At 41.5% G+C, this 20,848-nt stretch overlaps 1 protein-coding gene across 2 annotated transcripts in view; it reads left to right on the top strand.

The window, feature by feature from the left end:
• Positions 1-20,848, top strand: part of zbtb16a (zinc finger and BTB domain containing 16a) — a 276,018-nt gene that overhangs the window by 8,645 nt on the left and 246,525 nt on the right. For both annotated transcript variants that reach the window (XM_072283921.1, XM_072283922.1), the window contains exon 2: positions 8,672-9,990. In XM_072283921.1, coding sequence (XP_072140022.1) covers positions 8,768-9,990 — 1,223 coding nt within the window. In that variant the 5' untranslated portion in view covers positions 8,672-8,767. The remainder of the gene's footprint in view (positions 1-8,671; positions 9,991-20,848) is intronic.

Below are 20,848 nucleotides of genomic sequence, written 5' to 3'. Positions count from 1 at the left end.
AGAATAATGGATACTTGGCAGTGTCGTACAATATGACACTCTCATCAAATTGGCTTCTAATCCATAAGTTGTTTTATTGCAGCAGCTGCACTTTGAAGGTGTGTTACTGCCTTGAAACAAATTGTTTTGGAAAGAAATTCAAATGTAGCGCAGGTAATGGCTTGGTAACAAATGAATAATGAATCCTTTGTGAACATTGTTCCTTGTCAGCCAGTGACCTCTTTATTTGGGACACGTGCACATGTTCCTTTCTGATAGTAATTATACTTTCATTTTACTAAAAGACTGAATTTCTCAAATTTAGAGACTTAAGTTTTCAAGTTTTTTAAAAATGAAATATAGATGTAGGAGCACAGTTGGGCCATTCAGCCCATCAAGTCTGCTCTGTCATTCCATCATGGCTGATTTATTATCTCCCTCAACCCCATTCTCCTGTCTTCTCACTGTAACCTTTCACACTTACTAATCAAGAACCTGTCAACCTCCACTTTAAATATCCCCAATGACTTGGCCTCCATATCCATCGATGGTATTGAATTCCATAGATTAACCACCATCTGGCTAAGGAAGTCCCCCCTCACCTCTGTTCCAAGTAGATGTCCCCCTGTTCTGCGGCTGTGCCCGCTGGTCCTTGATTTTCCCCCACCATAGGAACCTTCCTCTCCACATCTACTCTGTCGAGCCCTTTCAACATTCGGTAGGTTTCAATGAAATTCCTCCCTTCATTTGTATGAAGCTGTTTATATGAAAGTGTAAACACGAGCAAATCTGCAGATGCTGGAATTTCAAGCAACACACATAAAAGTTGCTGGTGAACACAGCAGGCCAGGCAGCATCTCTAGGAAGAGGTACAGTCAGGTGTAATGGTTTGATCATTACTTGCACCTTACTAATAACTAGGTACTGTTCTTTGGGTACAGCAGTGATTTTTTTGTGCACTATAATAAATCAGATGATTGTCATCTTTGCTGTATTGATGGGTGAGGTGGGTATATTGGCTAGGACATTTGGAGAACTTTACATTGGCAAGCAGTTGCATGACTAAATGACAGTAAAAGAGGACTGCGTGTCCTCATAATCTAATCTAATCTAATCTAAGACGTGTTCTCTGTTTAATATCTCAACAGCACCTCTGAGAAAAGAGTACTAAATTAGTGATCCAGTTTTGGAATACCACTTGAACCACTAAGTATCTGATTCATGCATGCCTGCCTTTGACTAGAAACAAACTAACATGGAGATGGAAAATATTTAACTGTTTCTGTGGTCTATTTGCATGTGACTATTGATTATGAGCTAAACAGGTCGGATGTGCCAGGGTATTTTGGGAGGGGGGGATGTTGGGAGATGGAAGGGATGCTCCCTGCAAACTTTCAACATCTGAAAATGGAAATATTGATATCTTTCAAAAGAGAAATTTGAATGTACTAAAAAAGTGGAAAGCAGATACAAGGATGGATAGTAATTGGACAGGTCCTCCAAAGTGTAGGCTTTGAAACTCATAGTTACATAGTTCAGTCATGCTGTTAATTTGCCTGATTTAAAATAATAGCTGTTGATGAATATTTACAGTGAAATTAGTTGAGCCACGAGTCTGAAGGCTTTTCCCAATATGGTCTATTTTTGGTGAGAAGTGATTTGTACCCTCTTCAGAAGACCAGTGACAAAGTCACAGAACTCAAACAGCCATCTCTGTAGCGTACCCTCATAGGGCCACATGTTTCCTTTCACCAGTGAGTAGGTTAAGCTTGTCTGACCAACCTTGTGATTTGAGTTCTTAAATGATAGTCAGTTCAGTTTTGCCACCAAGGCAGACTGAGTTCTCCTCTCTAGAAAAAGATTGAGGGGTTGAGAATGAAGAGTTTAAGAATGATTGAGAGATTGAGAATGAAGTCTTTCAAAAATTATAAAAATGTTTAACAGTGTTGATGTAAGGAAGATGTTTCCACTTGTGGGAGTCTGAAACTATGTATCTTGAATATGAGCAAGTCACAAATAAATTTACTGGGGATTTTAGTTTAATGGTGAACTTGTTACCATAGAACTTTTGTGAATTGCATTGAAGTATTTAAGGGGAGCTAGTAAATGTGAGGGTGGGGAAAGAAAATCAGATGAAGGTGGAAGGAGGCTTGTGTGGAAGATGGGTCATCTGGGCCAAGTGGACTCTTTCCATGTCCCAGTGTAAAATGCTGTAATTCTAGGTACAACTAGTAGCCGTTTCAGCTTCATCACGGGCACAATCCTCCACAACATTGAGGGAATCTTCCAAAGGCAGTGCCTCAGGAAGGTGGCATCCATTATTAAGGACCCTCACCATCTGCGAAATGCCCTCTTCCCATTACTACCATCAGGGAGGAGGTACAGGAGCCTGAAGACCCATACTTAATGTTTTAGGAACAGCATCTTCCCCACCATTGTTTTCATGAACACTATCTCACTATTCCTCTTTTTCATTCTTTATTTTTGTAATTTGCTGCTGTATACTGCTGACATTTCACTGCTTACGGTATGTTAGTGATAACAAGGCTTGATTCTGCTTCAGAAGCCTTTTCTCTCTCTAACAAATACCAATTTATAAGATGCTGGAGCCTATTGTTAAGGATGTGGTTTCAGGGTACTTGGAAGCACATGATAAAATAGGCTGAAATCAGTATGGTTTCCTTAAGAGAAAATCTTGCCTGACAAACCTGTTGGAATTCTTTGAGGAAATAACAAGCAGGATAGACAAAGGAGAGTCTGTGGATGTTGTGTACTTGGTTTTTCAGAAGGCCTTTGACAAGGCATCACACACGAAGCTGCTTGACAAGATAAGAGCCCATGATATCACAGGAAATATACTGGGATGGATAGGAGATTGGCTGACTTCAGAGGAGGAAAAGAGTGGGAATAAAGGGAGCCTTTTCTGGTTGGCTGGCCTTGATTAGTGATGTTCCGCAGGGGCCTTGTTTTGGGACTGATTCGTTTTACATTATTTGCCAATGATTTTGGATGACAGAATTGAAGGCTTTGTGGCCAAGTTTACGATGATACAAAGACAGGTGGAGGGGCAGGTAGTGTTGAGGCAGGGAGGCTGCAGAAGGACTTGGACAGATGAGGAGAATGGGCAAAGTGGCAGATGGAATACAGTGTAGGGAAGTGTATGGTCATGCACTTTGGTAGAAGTAGTAAAAGTATAGACTATTTAAATAGAGAAAATCCAAAAAAATGAGATGCAAGCTGACTTGGGAGTCCTTGTGCAGGATTCCGTAAAGGTTAAATAATAGGCTGAGTCAGTGGTGAGGAAGGCAAATGCAATGCTAGGTTTCATTTTGCAAGGACAAGAATATAAAAGCAAGGATGTAATGTTGAGACTTTATAAAGCACTGGTGAGGCCTCAGTTGGAGTTTTGTTGCAGTTTTGGGCCCCTTATCTTAGAAAGGATGTGCTGACATTGGAGAGGGTTCAGAGGAGGTTCACGAGATTCATTCCATGAATGAAAGGATTACCATATGAGGACTAATTGATGTATCTGGGCTTGTACTCCCTGGAATTCAGAAGAATGGGGAGGAGATCTAATTGAACCTATTGAATGTTGAAAGGCCTCGATAGAGTGGATGAGGAGAGGATGTTTCATTTGGTGGGGGAGCATAGGACTAGAGAACACCGCTTCAGAATAGAGGAATGTCCATTTAGAACAGATGTGCAATTTTTTCTTTAGCTGGAGGGTGGTGAGTCTGTGGAATTCATTGCCACAGGTGGCTGTGGAGGCCAAGTCATTGGGTATACTGAAGGCAGAGGTTGATAGATTTTTGATTAGTCAGGACATGAAGGGATACAGGGAGAAGGCAGGAAATTGGGACTGAGTGGGAAATGGATCAGCCATGATGACATGGTGTAGCAGACCCAATGGGCCAAATGGCCCAATTGTGCTCTTATACCTTACGGTCTTATAACTGTTAGAATTTTCAGGAAGCAGATGTCTGCATGTCTATTGCTCCATGGACTATATGGATCTGGTTCCCAAGGGCTGGGAGCCCCACCAGAAATATGATCATAAAATGCAGCCTAAATTTCTATAGATTCAATACCCTGGAATTGATCTAAAGGCATACACCACGTGACGAGGGTGTTAAGTGTGAGCTGGATGGGTTACAGACCTTAGTTAGATGTTTTACCCAAGAACATTTGGCTTTGACTAACCAAATGTTAGCAGCTAATTTAAAACCAATTGCAGCCAAGCCATATCTAATAGCTTAAAGTCGAGGTGTCAATGGAAAGCAGCAGTTGATTTTTAACTATTTAGGGTCATAGTTACTCATACATTGCACTTTCTCCTTGGTTTAGAGTAGTTCAGACTGAAACCATTTGGCCCAACAGGATCAATACTCCCCAACCACCCCCATTTCCTGGCGGTCTGCCTGAAACCTCGACTATTTATTCCTCTCCGTAGATGCTGCCTGACTTGCTGAGCTCCTCCAGCATTTTGTGTGTGTGTTGCTCTGGATTTCCAGCATCTGCAGAATTTCTTGTGTTTACAATCCCACCCCCTTTATTGTTTTTCCCAGTCGGAAGTATGCTGCTTTTCCCATTTATGCATAGTAATACTTGGATCAAATTCCATCTTTCTGGGCACTATGCTTCATGCCGTAACTATTTGCTATTTCTCTTTTTAAACAAAGTCATCTTGTTTTCAGTCTTGAATTTTTTTTTGGCAATCATCTTATTTCAATGTATTGTGACTACCTCCTTCTGGTGTAAATATTTTCTTCATATTTAACTCTATCAAATCCCCCCTTAACTAATTGTGCTGTACAGAGTACAATCCTAACATATCCAGACTTTTCACATAGTGGAGGGGAAGCAATTAAGTTGAAACATCATTGCATGGAACTGTATATTTTTAAACATTAATATTTAGTAGCAGTCACGCTAACTTAAATGCAGACTAATACCACTCCACATTGTTGTATTGTGTGTTTGCACTTCAATCTCAATTTCTTGCCTACTTTAACTTGCACATTTTTCCTCACCTCCCTCTGCCCCACCCCCACTTTCTTCTTTCCACAGGGATTACTCCCTGCGCAACTCCCTTGTCTATATTTGTCCCTCCCCACTGATCCTCCTCCTGGCACTTATCCTTGCAAGCGGAACAAGTCCTACACCTGCCCCCACACCTATCCCTCACTACCATTCAGGGCCCCAAACAGTCCTTCCAGGTGAGGCGACACTTCACCTGTGGGTCTGTTTGGGTCATGTACTGTGTCTGGCGCTCCTGGTGTGGCTTCCAGTATGTCTGTGAGACCCGACATAGATTGGGAGACTGCTTTGCCGAGCACCTACACTCTGTCCACCAAGAAAAAGTGGGATTTCCCAGTGGCCACCCATTTTAATTCCACTTCCCATTAATATTCTGATATGTCTATCAATGGCCTCCTCTACTGCCGGGATGAGCCCACACTCAGGTTGGAGGAGCAACACTACCCGTCTGGGTAACCTCCATCCTGATGGCATGAACGCCGATTTCTTGAACTTCTTGTACTTGCCCCTCCTCCCCTTGCCCCTCTATTCCCTATTCCTGTTTCCCTCTCCCACCTTATCATCACCTCCTTCTGGTGCTCCTCCCCTTCCCTTTCTTCCATGGCCTTCTATCCTTTCCCATCAGATTCCCCCTTCTCCTGCCCTTCATCTCTTTCACCTATCAACTTCCCAGATCTTTACTTTGCCCCGTCCCCCCCTCCCATTTTCACCTATCACCTGCCACCTTGTACCACCTCCTCTCCTCCCTTTACCTTGCCCTGACTTCTCATCTTTCTTTCCAGTCTTGATGAAGGGTCTCAGCCTGAAATGTCACTATTTATTAATTTCCATGGATGCTGTTTGACCTGCTGAGTTCCTCCAGCATTTTGTGTGTGTTGCCTTGGATTTCCAGCATCTGCAGATTTTGAGTTTGTATTCACTTTTGCACAGTCTCTTTCTCTCTCTTATTCTCTGTCTGTTTCTCCTTTTCTCTCTCTCTCATTCTAGCATGCCTATATATATGTACCTTGTATTCACTAAGCTTGAACACTACTCTGGCAATCAATTTACTACCCTGCTTGGTTCTTTGGAAATTACGAATAATTAATCTTGAGCACGAAAGTTTATCAGGAGCGGCAATCATACTGGCTAGTAATTAATTTAGGGAGATGGAAGGTGTTGCATAGTATGGCATCTGGGAATACAAGGAGACAGTAAATAACCTTCACAAACATTTGTCACCATGGATTAACTACTATATTTGTGGCTATATTGATTTATGACTAAAGCATTTAATGTGATACAGCAGAGCCCAGCCAACAATAGTCAGGATTTAGAATGAATTTTGCAGAGGGAAAACAAGAAAGTCCCATTGGCGTAGACAGCGTTGGCTGCATGTGCGCATGGTAGAGAGGTTGGCATCTCCAAGAGACCATCAGCGTTCCCTTTTGTTGAAACTCCAAAAATTGCGCAAATATTTCCTTGTTTTCCTCCTGCGGTTGAATTGAAGGGGGTACAACGTGGTGTGCCTCTCGCCTTGCGTACTGGAATTGTTTTTTATCCCCACCTGTGGCCCAAGCCCAGCTGCAGGAGGCTGCTCTCCAGAATTCTCTTCATGAACGTAATGCAGTTCACGGGCACTGGTGATGACGCTGCTTCACGTTGGCGTACCTGGGGCTTCCTTGTACCTGTCTGAATCAGCTACCTTCTTGCCCCCTGAAGAACCCAGTTCTCCCATTTTGGGACTAGCATCCTTTACCTGCATCATTTTTTTTTGTACACCTGAACTTTATGCTTTTTCAGCTCCATATAGAGTGAAGATTTTTGCTTGTAGCTTACAACGACAACATAGGACAAGGCTAGGCAACGATCTGAATAAAAAGGTGATTTGTAACTGCAGGTTTTGCCAGACTTGGAGCCAGGGTAGTTTCAAGCTTGGGGGTGTTTGACTTGGTGTGGGCTATGGGTTTTAACATGCTGCACAAATGGTTGGATGGATGCACTGAGCAATTCCCTCTAAGGTGTGCACGCGCACACGTCTTTTGCTACTAGCGCACAAAGGAATTTAAACTGCGCACAAAAAGGTTGTTGCCCTCTACCTCGTTGGCATGTTAAGTATATTTCAAGATCGTGCACAATCACACTCACTTTTCTGGTTTCTGATGCGGACGGTGCTAACAACGTGGAAGTTGCAATGATTTGTCCACAGATTTTAGAAACTGGCTTATTTATGCTGTTTTATTGAGGAAATTATTCGATGCGCATATGTTGTTGTCACTGGGCAAAAGACTGCACAGCACAAGATTTCTGCGCACACTGGTCATTACAAATTAGAGGGAACATTGCCACTGAGTACAGGAAAAAAAAACCAAATGGCTAAAAGTGAGTTATTTTTAAACAAGTTGGAGAGACGGGAGAAACTTGAGAGCATTGGATCTGTGGGCAAGTGGACCCCGTTGCCAATGGCCAAGGTGAGGTTTTGAGGAAAAGAGGGGTTGTGTGAGCCAGAGTGGACAGTATGATGGTTCTGGGTGCAGCTTTATAAGAGATAAGCTATAGGAACAGAATTGGGCCATTTGGCCCATCGAGTCTGCTAGGCCATTTCAGTATGGCTGATCCAATTTTCCTCTCGGCTCCAATCTCCTTCCTTCTCCCTGTATCCCTTCCTGCCCTGACCAATCAAGAATCTATCAACCTCTGCCTTAAACATGCATAAAGACTTGGCCTCCAGCTGCCTGTGGCAAAGAATTTTACTCTCTGGCTAAAGAATTTCCCCCTCAGCTGTTTTAAAAGGACACCCCTCTATTGTGAAGCTGTGGCTTCTGGTCTTAGACTCTCCCATCTTCTGGTCTTAGACTCTCCCACCATAGGAAACACCCTCTCCACATCCACTCTATCAAGGCCTTTCACCATTCGATAGGTTTCAATGAGGTTGCCCTTCATTCTTCTGAATTCCAGTGAGTACAGGCCCAGAGCCATCAAACACTCCTCATATGACAATCCATTCAATCCTGGAATCATTTTTGTGAACCTCCGTTGAACCCTCTCCAGTTTCAGCATGTCCTTTCAAAGATAAGTGGCCCAAAACTGCTCACAATACTCCAACTGAGACCTCACCAGTGCTTTATAAAGTCTCAACATTACATCCTTGCTTTTATATTCTAGTCCTCTTGAAATAAATGCTAACATTGCACTTGCCTTCCTCACCACAGACTCAACCTGCAAATTAACCTTTAGGGAATCCTGCACAAGGACTCCCAAGTTCCTTTGCGCCTCCGTTTTTTTGAATTTTTCTCTCCATTTAGAAAATAGTCAACCCCTTCATTTCTTGTGTCAAAGTGCATAACCAGTCACTTCCGGATACTGTATTCCATCTGCCATATCTTTGCCCATTCTCCTAATCTGTCTAAGTCCTCTTGTAGCCCCTCTACTTCCTCAAAACTACCTGCCCCTCCACCTATCTTCATATCGTCTGCAGACTTTGCAACAAAGCCTTCAATTCCATCATCTAAATCATATGGTGGACCTTAGAAAGAATTTAAGCCAATGTATCAGAAATGTGCAGACACAGAGGATAGGAAAGAATGAGGTGAAAGTAGAGACGATAGAGTGCAGAAATTTCTGCCACCGTTTCATTTCCCACGGGTTTAGATAATTTGCTAATTTTTTCTTGCAGGTAACAAAACACCTCTACGACAAGCCGTGTAACCAGTCATACAGACAGCCTAATGAATTGGCCCAGCGTACAGAGGATCTGTGAATTTGATTAAAAATGGGATTAATAAAGCTTCAGAACCCTAATCATCCCTCAGCGCTCCTTCATAAAGCCAACCAGATGCGACTGTTGGGGACTCTGTGTGATGTGGTTATCCTGGTGGACAGCCAGGAGTTCCACGCCCATCGCACCATCTTGGCCTGTACCAGTAAGATGTTTGAAATCTTGTTTCTGCGCAACAGTCAGCATTACACCTTGGACTTCCTTTCACCAAAGACGTTCCAACAGATCCTGGAATATGCTTACACTGCCACACTCCAAGCCAAAGTAGAGGACTTGGATGATCTGTTGTATGCAGCAGAAATATTGGAGATTGAGTACTTGGAGGAGCAGTGTCTGAAGATACTGGAAACTATTCAGGCAACAGATGATAATGATACAGAGATGACAGCTGCTGAAGAGGAGGATGGGGGAAAAGCCAGGTTTAACAAGAATGTATTGGTTACTAAGCAAATTTCTGGTGAAGAGGCTGCTTACATGACTAACCAGGCCATGCCAACTGGGACAATGGAAGAGCAGAGCCCCTCCGTGTCCACTTCGTTTGGACTTTCAGCAATGAGCCCCACCAAAGCTGCCGTAGATAGTCTTATGAGTATTGGGCAGTCTATTATTCAGGGATCTCTGCAGCAAGCTTCTACAGATGAAGCCTTCTCTGCTGGCAGCAGGCACTCCATGGTAATCGAAGTCAAGCACGAAATGATGCAGGTAGAGGAGGATGCTAGTCCCAAAATGGGAGAAATGGGTTCTTCAGGGGGCGAGAAGGTAGCTGATTCAGACAGGTACAAGGAAGCCCCCGGTACGCCAACGCGAAGCAGCGTCATCACCAGTGCCCGTGAACTGCATTACGTTCGTGAAGAGAATTCTGGAGAGCAGCCTCCTGAATCTGGGCTTGGGCCACAGGTGGGGATAGAGAACAGTTCCAGTGCGCAGGGTGAGAGGCACACTGCGTTGTACCCCCTTCAATTCAACCGCAGGACTGATGGCCTACTGGAGGTGCCAACTTCCCTATCGTCTGCACTGCACGTGCAGCCCACACTCTCTGTGGCGATGGACTTCAGCGGGTACGGAGGGCTCCTGCCTCAAGGCTTCATTCAGAGGGAGCTTTTCAACAAGCTGGGCGAACTTGCCGTGGGTATGAAGACTGAGAATAGATCTACCAGCGAGAGGTGTAATGTCTGTGGCGTAGAACTATCAGACAGCGAAGCCATTGAGCAACACAGGTGAGAGATAACATCACCTTGTTGAAATAAAATTGCTAGGTTGTTGTAATATTCCATTTTTGTTCTCAAATCAATCCCAATGCCGCCTTCATATATGATTCAGTCCTATCTTATTCTCTAGATTGCTCTTCAGACCCTATTAAATAACCTGCGCTAAAGTTGTTATATAATTTTGTTCTTCAAAGAATTTGACTTTAATGAGGTGTGCACAAGTGCCTCACAGAATCGGATTCATTATCACTGTCTTATATGACGTGCAATTTGTTGTTTTGTGGCAAATGCATAAAATTGCAATAAATTGCAAAATAGCGCAAAAAGAAAGGGAATAATGTGATATCAATGGACTGTTCAGAAATCTGATGGCTGAGCGGGAAGAATTTGTTTCTTAATCATTGAGTGCGGGTCCTCTGTGGAAAATTAATGTTTTTCATGACTTCAAGTTTCATTCCTTTTGCAAAAATTAATTCTGTCTTGATAGACTCCTTCCCCTAACCAATGGACATTTTGTGGAATTATTATATTTTTTTTATTAAGCAGTGTCTTCACATTAATGAGTATTGCAGGAATTGGGAGGAACAAGCTCAAGGGATTAAGAACTTCCAACAGTGTTTATAATCCTCATAGCATTGGTCTTGATGTGAGGGCAGATTAATACAGGTAAGTGTAAAGTGCACTCTAAGATAGAAATATAAACTGCATATGTATTCTATTTGTAGATCAGATGCAGCTAAAAATGAAGACCGATTAGATTAGATTCAACTTTATTGTCACTGTGCCGAGTACAGATACAAAGCCAATGAAATGCAGTTAGCATCTGACTAGAAATGCAAAAAATAGTGTTATTTACAGCATCTACAGCACACAAATATAAAAGTACTGAGACAGTACAATACGGGTGCAATACTGCTTAGTGCTGTGATGTGAGGTTCAGCAGTGTCACAGCCTCAGGGAAGAAGCTCTTCCTGTGCCTGCTGGTGCGGGAATGGAGGCTCCTGTAGCGCCTACCGAATGGGAGGAGAGTAAAAAGTCCATGGTTAGGGTAAGATGCATCCTTGATAATGCTTTTCACCCTGCCCAGGCAGCGTTTATGGTAGATGTTCTCAATGGTGGGCAGTAGGGTGCCGATAATCCGCTGGGCAGTTTTCACCACACGCTGGAGTGCTTTGCGGTCCGATACGGGACAATTGCCATACCACACTGAGATACAATTGGTGAGTATGCACTCAATGGCACAGCGGTAAAAGTCCGTAAGTATCCTGGGACAGAGGTGAGCTTTCTTGATGCTCCGCAGGAAATAAAGACACTGTTGCACCTTTTTGATCAGGATGGAGGAGATCAGGGACCAGGTGAGATCCTCGGAAATGTGGACACCAATGAGTCAATGCAGAGTAGACATCAACAAACCCAATGGAATATGGAATCAAATCAGTAAAATATTGGAGTACAAGGCAATATGTTGCCACAGGAGAAAAATTGCGATGAAGTTAGTCCCTCAAGCAGTAAGTGGTACAAATTTGATTTTTTTTTTTTTTTTTTGTAATGATCAGGCTTTGAAATGTTGCAGTGTTTGTGGAAGACTGAATGAGGAGAGGTGGAGTTGGCGAAGAGGAAGACACTCATTTAGAGCCTTTACTTCCTTTCTGCCCTAATCAAATTTGTCTATTAACCAGTTTCTTTTTGGGAGTAAGGTCAGACAATGGACAGATAAGCTCCAGATCTGAGACCTTGTCCGTATACTTTGTTGATTGATACTCCTTAGCCCAGCCTCCAAAGGGTGTTTCCTGCGGCTCTTATGTGCCACATCCATTTTGTCTGACGCGTGCAGCCTACTGCATTGACCATTTGAATACCTCGAGTTGAAAGTGATATCTTCTCCAGTATCGATGCTTTGCACTGCAAGAGAAAGCACAGGTGGTACCTCGATTATCTGATAATGAAGCCTTGCTTTGCGATCTGTATAATTCTGATAGTGGTTTGATAACCCAACTGCAAGCCAGCAACAGGTACGTTCCGATACCCTCACCTGTCACCTGGCTTAGTTTGCGGATAGCGATGTGAGGAGAACATGGGTACAAGAAAGATTTGAAATTTTTATCTGCCTTGGAGTGTGTCACTGCTTTGTGCCTTGGGGAGAAGGATGTGGGTTTTCACCTGCATAGTGGGCTTGTCTCTTTATAAAAGATACTGACTTTACTGCCTCAGTCCTCAAAGCACATTTTCTCGGTTTCTATTATGTGATAAGGAAAGTTTTTTTTTTACTGAAAATAGATCAGCACAGGAACAGGACCTTTGGCCCATGATGTTATGTCGACCTAAGAAACAATTTACTAAATTAATCCCTTCTGCTGACACAATGTCCATATTTTTCCATTTTCGGTACATTCATAGGCCTTAACTAAAGATCTCTTAAACACCTCTATCGTATGTGCTTCCACCACCACCTGTAACAGCACATAGCAGCCACTCACCACGTGTGTGTGTGTGTGTTTTTTAAACTTGCTCCACACATCTCCTTTGAAATTGTCCCTTCTCATATCAAATACATGGCTCCTGGTTTTAGAGATTTCTACTGTAGGAAAAGATACTGACTGTCAAACGTTTCATATTCTTATAAACTTCTATCAGGTCATCCCTCAGCCTCTGCCACTGAGAAAACAACACAACTTTGTCCAACCTTATTCCATCAGCAACCAGGTGTATCCGCTCCACAACCTCCACATCCTTTCTGTAATGGGGCAACCAGAAATTAATAGAATGCTCCAGATGTGAACTAACCAGTTTTATAAAGCCGCAATGTAATTATTTGACTCAAGCTCAATCCCTCAGCAAGTGAGGACAAGTGTGCAAAATGCTGCCTCCACCACCTGATCAACCTGTGCAGCCACTTTCAGAGAGCTATGGACTTGGACCCAAAAATCCCTCTATGCATCCATCGATGCTGTTGAGGGTTTTGCCATTAACTGTGTTTTGTCCCTTTGCATTTGATCTACCAAAGTGTAGCACCTCACATTTGGCAAGATTAAATTCCATCTCCCCTATATCTATATCCCGCTGCATCCATTCACCATCCTCTATGCTATACACCACCTCCACCAATCTTTGTATTGTCTGAGAACTTACCAACCTGCCCATCCACATTTTCATCCAAGTCAGCAAAGGCCCCAGTATGAATCCCTGCAGAACACAACTAGTCACAGAGGTCCAGCCAGAATCAGATGCATCCGCCACTGTGCCATGACTTCTATGGACAAGTCAATTCTGAATCCAAATGGCTAACTCACCATGGATCCCATGCATCTCAATTCTCTGGATGAGAATCCTATGAGGGACCTTACTAAAATCCATGTAGACTACGTCTACAACTCTACCTTCATCCATATCCTTTGTCGCCTCGTTGAAAAACTCAGTCAAGCCATTAAGACTAGTCCCGCATTAAGCTTTGGTGTTTGTCCCTAATTAGGCCATGGTTTTCTAAAGGCTCATAAATCCTATCTCTAAAGAATTCTCTCCCAATAGCTTCACTACCGCTGACATGACACTCTCCCTTCTATCAGTTTGAGCATTATCCCTATTGCCCTTCTTGAAAAACACAAAGCCGCTTGCCTGTCCTCTAAACCTCACCCCTGGCTAGAGAGGATATGAAGATCTTGTCCAAAGCTCCAACAATCTCATCTCCTGTCTCTCAGTAACTTGTATTATATCCCATCAGACCCTTCTCACTTGATGACCTTGATGAGACCCAACACTATCTCTCTTTCTAATCTCAAAATGCCCTTGATTTGAGATTAGCTCTTTAATTAAGGAGAACGTGCCTTGTCTAAACTGACCATTGAGCACCTGGTACACAACACCTTATTCTGAAGCTTTTTGACTAACCTGCAGTCGCATTGGATGGAACTAAAATCCTCATTTGTACCACTTGCTACTAAATTACATGCAGCATTTGTTGGGTTAAGACTGTTGGAAGCATTTCATGCAAATCTTTTTCAAGAGTCATAAAATTGGAATTCAGTTAGTACAGTTACCAAGAGATGAATCTTGGCAAGAGCAAGACTCTCCTGCTTCTGTGATCCTGGATGTGATGGGGCCAAAAGCTGTCCTCAGTTGCAAGTGCTAAATGCACAAATGTCATTGCTAACAGGATTTCAAGCAGAACAGAAGTGCAAATGCTGCTATATTCTCTGAGGATCATTGGCAGAGAGGCTTGGGAGCTCCTAAGATCTGAGATCAACGCTGCCTGGTGCTTAGCTCCTGGCATGGTCACCCATGGCAGTAAGGTCAAGGGGGAGGTTCCAGATAAAGAATGATCCAACCAAAACCTCAGTGGCGGAGCTGGCTGAAGATGATGCCACATTACAACAGCGCTGAAAGGTCCCCAGTTGTCTTTCACTCCATACCACTGGTCCCAGTCACCAATCTGTCAAGGGCTGTAAGGTGGCTGCCCATGCATCAGACTCCCCACGTTAAACAAAGTCACGCACCAGGCGTTCTTCATTCAGGAAACCTACCCTAACATCCCAGTTATGTGGGTCCTGGATCGGCCTCTATGACCACCTGAGGCCGTCCTTTGGAGAACATCCTGCTCGACCTGAGTGATTGCTACTACTATTGTGAGTTTAACCCAAGAAACTGAGGACTAATTTCCACTCCAAAATACAAGTGCAATGTGGCATCTCTGTCTAGTTTCATCTATTTGAATATTCAGTCAGTGCTATCCAACATGGCTGGATAAGCTTGAGGGGCTGAATGGCCTATTCCTTTTCCTGCATATTCACAATACAGTTGTACTGTGTGACATGCTTTCAAATGATATAATTATGAGGATGTTAAACTGTGGCTTTTATGTAGAAATGAATCCAGCATTACAAAATATATTTGCATAGCTGATGTTTGTGTTTTTAAAGAAAATCAGATTTGACAGGAAAGAAGCTAATATTTGATACCTGACCTCTGTTGGCATGGAAAATAATGAAAGCTTACTGCCTGAAATATCCACTACATTTAAAGCAGAGATCCCAGGTAATACTGACTGAGTTTTATTTTTAAAGGATGATACGGTTAGGTTTAATGACTCAAGCAAAATGCTATTGAAAGGAGTTGGGGATGAAATGCAGGCGTCCAAAGAATGAGCAGAATTGTGAGGATGAATGGAAAGAATCAAAGATCCAGCATAGGTACAAGAGGCTGAAAGGTCTGCTTGTCTGATCTGACTGATTTCATGGAGCACAAGGATGAGAGGACATTTGGTGGTTGCCTTGCATGACATGTGATGCTGCTGATATGTTGTGCTTCGCCATTGGCTTTGAGATGCTGTGGCAGAATACAAATCAAAATGCCTCCCTACTTGACTGAAGATAACGGTGCCTTGTGGGAGTTATTATTGTGTTGAGTGTATTTTCCATATTTCTCCATGGAACACATTTAACTCACTTGCCTTTCTATCTCCCTCTTTCCCCCACCACCCCCACTGCCATTCAGTCCTCTTTATTCTTGAGCTTATTAGTGGCACCTGGTAATGTAACCTCATAATCGAAACCAGCACTTCCCCTCTGCATGGCCACTGACAGACAGCTCTGTCAGCCTGAACATGCCATGCTAGGAAGTCCCATTAGCTTTATTACTGGAAGATCCTGGGTTGCTCAGGAAATGAATGCTGCAGCAAGGCGCAAGATCTTGACCTGCTCGTGTAACCCCTGCTTGTTGGAAAGACACTTGGGATTTCAGTCACTCTGGTTCTTATCTTGAGTCGCGAGGTTAACAAAAAGTCTACAGATTGACATTCCTTTAGCAAGAAATACACTCATGACCTCTGATTTATTCCCTCTACAAGGAACTTAAGGTGTTTATTTATTTTAAAATGTGCTGTATAATTTAAGGCCATAGTACTACGCCATTTTTTAAACTTATAATGTGAATTGCAGTATAGGGTAATTTATAACCATGTGGCTCTTGAATTGTTTCTTACTCACTCATTCTCCCCTTAAGTTTGAAGATGTGTACAATGGGGTTTAGATAGAAAAATGATAATGGATTTCTCTTGAATGGGTGATCATAGTAACCCAAGTTATCTCAGTAACAGCTGTCAATCTTGTTGGTAGAGGCTGTCTTCTGATCACTCAAAATCAGTGCATGTTCTTAACCAGAATGCAAAATTAATGATATTTGAAGGAAAACACAGACTCGTGCTATACCTGCCTCTTTTCAATCATGTTTTGGGCTTTAGCTTTTAGATTTGATATTCCACAAGGACCATTTATCCGTTCCACACAGATTACTGTAACAATATAAGCAAATAATATATGAAATTAAAATCAAAAGTGCTTGGAATATTGTTACACACACAATATGCTGGAGGAACTCGGCTAATGAGGCAGCATCTATACAGGGGAATAAATATTCGACGTTTTGGGCTGAGACCCTTCTTCAGGATTTGCTTATTGTGGATCTTGCTAGCACATGAGCTAATTGGGGTAGATGTCAGTTAATGTTAAGGGGAGCTAAATGAATCTGTGAGTGAAAGGGGAATAAAAGAATATAGTGATGTGAGTTGTACTTTGACATTTAACGTTTTGTTCACAAACTTATTTATATAACGTAACATAAAAGGGCTGAAAAAAGAAGCAAAAAAAAGACCAGAAGTCAATGTTGGATTAACCTGTAGACGGTAATCTTTCATTAATTGGGATCTTGATGTGCACGACATTAAGATAAGTTTAGTTTGTACCATAACACCAACTGCACAAAGTAGTTCACTGTGCTTGGAACGTTCAGCAAGGTTGACAGACTGATTAAATATCGGGTGTTTCATTTCAACCACTGTCTTTAAAAGTGCTGGGGTCCTTGTGTTGATTAAGCATTTTCTGTTTATTTTTATAAATCCTTGGGTAATTCGCAAAGCCAACAAATATTCAGCATCTGCCTGCCAACATAATCCAATTGTCAATTAGCTTAAAAATTTGGAGGGCAGTGTTTTTTTTAAAGAGCAGGAATAGAAATAATTGGGGAGCTATCAAAGAACTTGCAGAATCACAATGGCCTCCTGTTGTATTTTTCTTTGATTCTGTAATGGACTAATTGCTCATGATTCAGTGAAGACTTATTTTCAGATTTGTGTGTTTTCCTGGTGCAGAACAGGGATGGAGTCATATTGTGGATTGAAACAGCAGTTTGATCTTGGAAAAGATTAGTTTTGGTTTTAGGTTTAATTTTATTTAGAGATACAGCATTGAGTAAGCTGAGCTGCACCACCCAGCAACACGCTGATTTAACCCTAGCGTAATCACAGGATAATTTACAATGACCAATTAACCTACTAATCATACGTCTTTGGAACGTGGGAGGAAACTGGAGCACCTGGTAGAAACAAAAAACCGCTCACGCTCACAGTCACGACACCGCAATTGAACTCCAATGTCCTGAGCTGTGATAGCATCGTGCTAACCACTACACTATGGGTTTCTCCAAAGCATCATTGGGGAAGGTTTACCCTAATCCACCCAAAATTTAGTCTTAATGACAGAATCGGGAGATCACATACTCAACAATGATTTTTTTCTTCTTTTGGAATTAATTACTTGATCATTTTAACTTGGGCATCCCCACCCCCATCCTCCTGCCCAATTTTACATTTCAACCATTGAAAAGTAAAGCCAGGTGGTGAGTGAGTTTGGATTTCCAAAATTTCTCACCAGCCATGCTGAGATAACACAACCACTCTTCTTATCAGTGTAGTTTCTTCCTCCAAACAACCTTTGAATTGAATTGTGACTTTTTCTGTAACCTGGTACATAATATACTCTTTCAGCTGACATTTCTCCTTCATTCTCTTGTCAGATTTGCAGTGCATGTAGATAATACTGCTTAGTGATTTAAGATACCATATTGAATCCTTTGTATGTGTTTATTTGAAGCTCTTTACTGAAATGCCTTTGCACTTTATTATACATGGAATGTAAAGGGAATCTTGATGTAGAATTATAATCTAATCATTCAGTTACAGGAGTGTAAGGTAAAAGCTTATAAAAGAAAAGCCCTCAATTTTCTGAACTAATTGTATTTTTGAAATATGCATTAATTTTGGTAAATTATCTTCAGAGTAATTTAATTTAATTTTTCCCTGTGCCAATTTTATTTTCAGATGCTTCCAATTGGTCAAAATCTACCTGTGAAGGATCTGTTAAAATTTAAGCCACAATAAAAGCTTGCATGTGGAATTGTTTTGAGTGGCAAATTAGTAAACTTAGCCAGGCAGTCTGCACAGACCCTGCCATCTCCTTTTACAAATGTTTAAAATATTTCTTCAGACTTTAATTTCAGAGGAAGGCAGCTTGAAGGTAGATCATGTTTAACTCTGTATAATTGCTTCCAGATATAACACAGGGTTATGTGTGTTAGAATGAAGGGTCTGGTAAGTGCTGGCTTCCTGTGTAAATTTGGTTATTCTGTTCATTCTGGGCAGTCCTGGACACTGTCATTCTTTTCAAAACTGTTTTCCAGGTTAGTGCGAGACCGCAAATGAATTCGGACTAGGCTAATCACGTAATAACCTAACTAATCATGAAATAACTTTGCAACCAGCCTGATGAGAGTAACTATCAAGCTTGTGAAGTGTGTCTCAATTTTTTTCCCTAATTCCTGGTGTTGCAGTGTGTTTTAATGTTTGTTTAACTGTAATAAATCAAATCTGCTTTCCCTATGACTGGCATCTTGCACCAGCTTAAAGTATAATGGAGAAGAAATTTCACTGGTTGCTACTGCTAAATATGTGAGAATATTTTCCACTGGTTGTTCTGCTTCTTGCACATCTGATTGCTTTGACTCCACTGAACTTAGTCGCATTTATTTTCATTCAGTGTTTGCTTTTCCTGCTACCTAGGACTGGAGACTATTTTCTCTCCCATACACTACCTTATTTAGATCAGAAGTTTCTGCCTTTAAGGACTTTAACTTGTCTTTAAGGGCCCTTATTATTTTAAAAAGTGAGAAATATTGATTTTTAATATCTTTCACTGCATTTCCATATTCCTACCCATAATGCTTCTATGCATTTCTAAGTGCATCCATGGGCTTCTGTTATTTCCCATTTGCCTTGTGGCTTTGAAGTGTCCCTTATCTCATTTATCTTTTCTCATCGTCCATCCCCCAACCACAGTCTTGCTTCTGCTGCCCCGTGTTTTAATTGTTTTACCATCGATGGCTGCTTCAGTTGGTCAGGTCCTAAACATTGGAATTTCATCTGTTTATGACATTTTTTTTCAACCAATCACTTTCATCGATGCTAATATATAATTATATGGCTGGGTACTAAATTTTATTTGACAGTAGTCTTGTGAAGGGTAATGCAACCTATATTTCTGCATTGAAAGTTCCATATAAATACTGGTTGCAACCAAAACACTGGAAAAGGGATGAGTGCATTCTTCTGCATAACTTTCTCTTGTGGTGGCAATCTTTTTTTTTAAATGCTCAAAATTGTTTAATATTGAAACTTTAAGTCACAACGAGTAATCTGCTAACAAATGGTTGATTTCTGGAGGCTGAAAGAGTTAGTTTGAGCCAAGGGTCTCCATATAGAAGCCGTAGTAATGAAAAATACTTGGAATTTTTCATTTTGAAAGAGACAATATTGTAGAGATTCATAGATGTCAGGAGCCATTAAGTATACTATTTGGAATCTAAGGAGTTAAAAGCCATATAAGATGTTAGTCTTTCCTTAGTTCCTAATTCCATTTAAAGCACCCTCCCCAAATAGTTGTGAAATGATTACCTCTGCTGGTGTTTGTACGTCATTTATAGTGTTTCTGGTTGAATTTTAGTTTTTCTGGCAAATCTCCAATATTTACATTCCTGTCTTACATGAGGGGATAGAAATCGTGCGTGTGTGTACCATTTCTCAGATCTGAAAGCCAGCAATTATCAGCAGCTTGTAATCTCTGTAAGTGCTCCTGACTATGCCGACAGCATAGCAGTGGAGGTTCACTTCACGTTGCTGGATTGTGGTAAGACTTTTGGGCTAATAAGGATAATGAAGGTTGTGAAGTTAACCTGAACTAATCTATTAGATAAAGATGTACACATCCGCTATGATTAAGTTCAATGATGCAACAGACTTAAAGGGTTCAATGGTTGCCTTCTCCTATAGGACACAAAGCAAAAGAAATATAGAGTGGTGTTATGTATTGATTGTTTTGTGTTTTTGGGGGTATATGTTAACCAATAATGGTTCTAAACTAAAGTGTGTGAACTAAAGTGCAAGATCACAAGGGATGTTGTGAATATGTAGATCAGGAGGAGAAATTTTGGAGGGTTTTAATTATGCAAAAAAAATTTGGGCAGAATCAACAAGGACTTGGAAAGTGGAACTGAGCGTGGCAGAGAAAGTGGGTACCTAGGCATATTATTGAATCTTTAATTAATTGACACTTGTGCATTGATAACGATAAGGTGGCAATGAGACAGGAAGTGGTTGTCTAGTAATTTTTTTTCTGTGTAGCCTATTTTTTGCACACAGTAATTTTCTGAGTGGACCCAATTGTGCTTGCTATTTGACTCAGAGTGGTGTACTGTGTGATCACCATGAAGTGTTTGGTCACTTTTCCTCAGGCGGTCACTTTGTTCTCCTCGGTTGGATGCCTTCATTTTAGGAGCTCAGTCTGCCATGATTATGAAACTTAATTTGTCTTTGCCCTAAGCTATCCTCAAATTTGTCTTTGGAATTGTAATACTTGCTAAGTATTTACTTTTGGAACAAGAAAAGTTTAATTGCTGTATGTTGTGTTAACTTGTCCTAATCAAGTGGAGAATATTCATGAATAGATGTAATAGGAGTGGTTGACAATCATCTCAATGACTCTTCCAA

This window comes from Mobula birostris, chromosome 20 (genome assembly GCF_030028105.1).
Source record: "Mobula birostris isolate sMobBir1 chromosome 20, sMobBir1.hap1, whole genome shotgun sequence".
Classification (NCBI taxonomy): domain Eukaryota; kingdom Metazoa; phylum Chordata; class Chondrichthyes; order Myliobatiformes; family Myliobatidae; genus Mobula; species Mobula birostris.
Note: the sequence above shows the minus strand (reverse complement) of the source record. Positions and strands in the feature narration are given on the sequence as shown.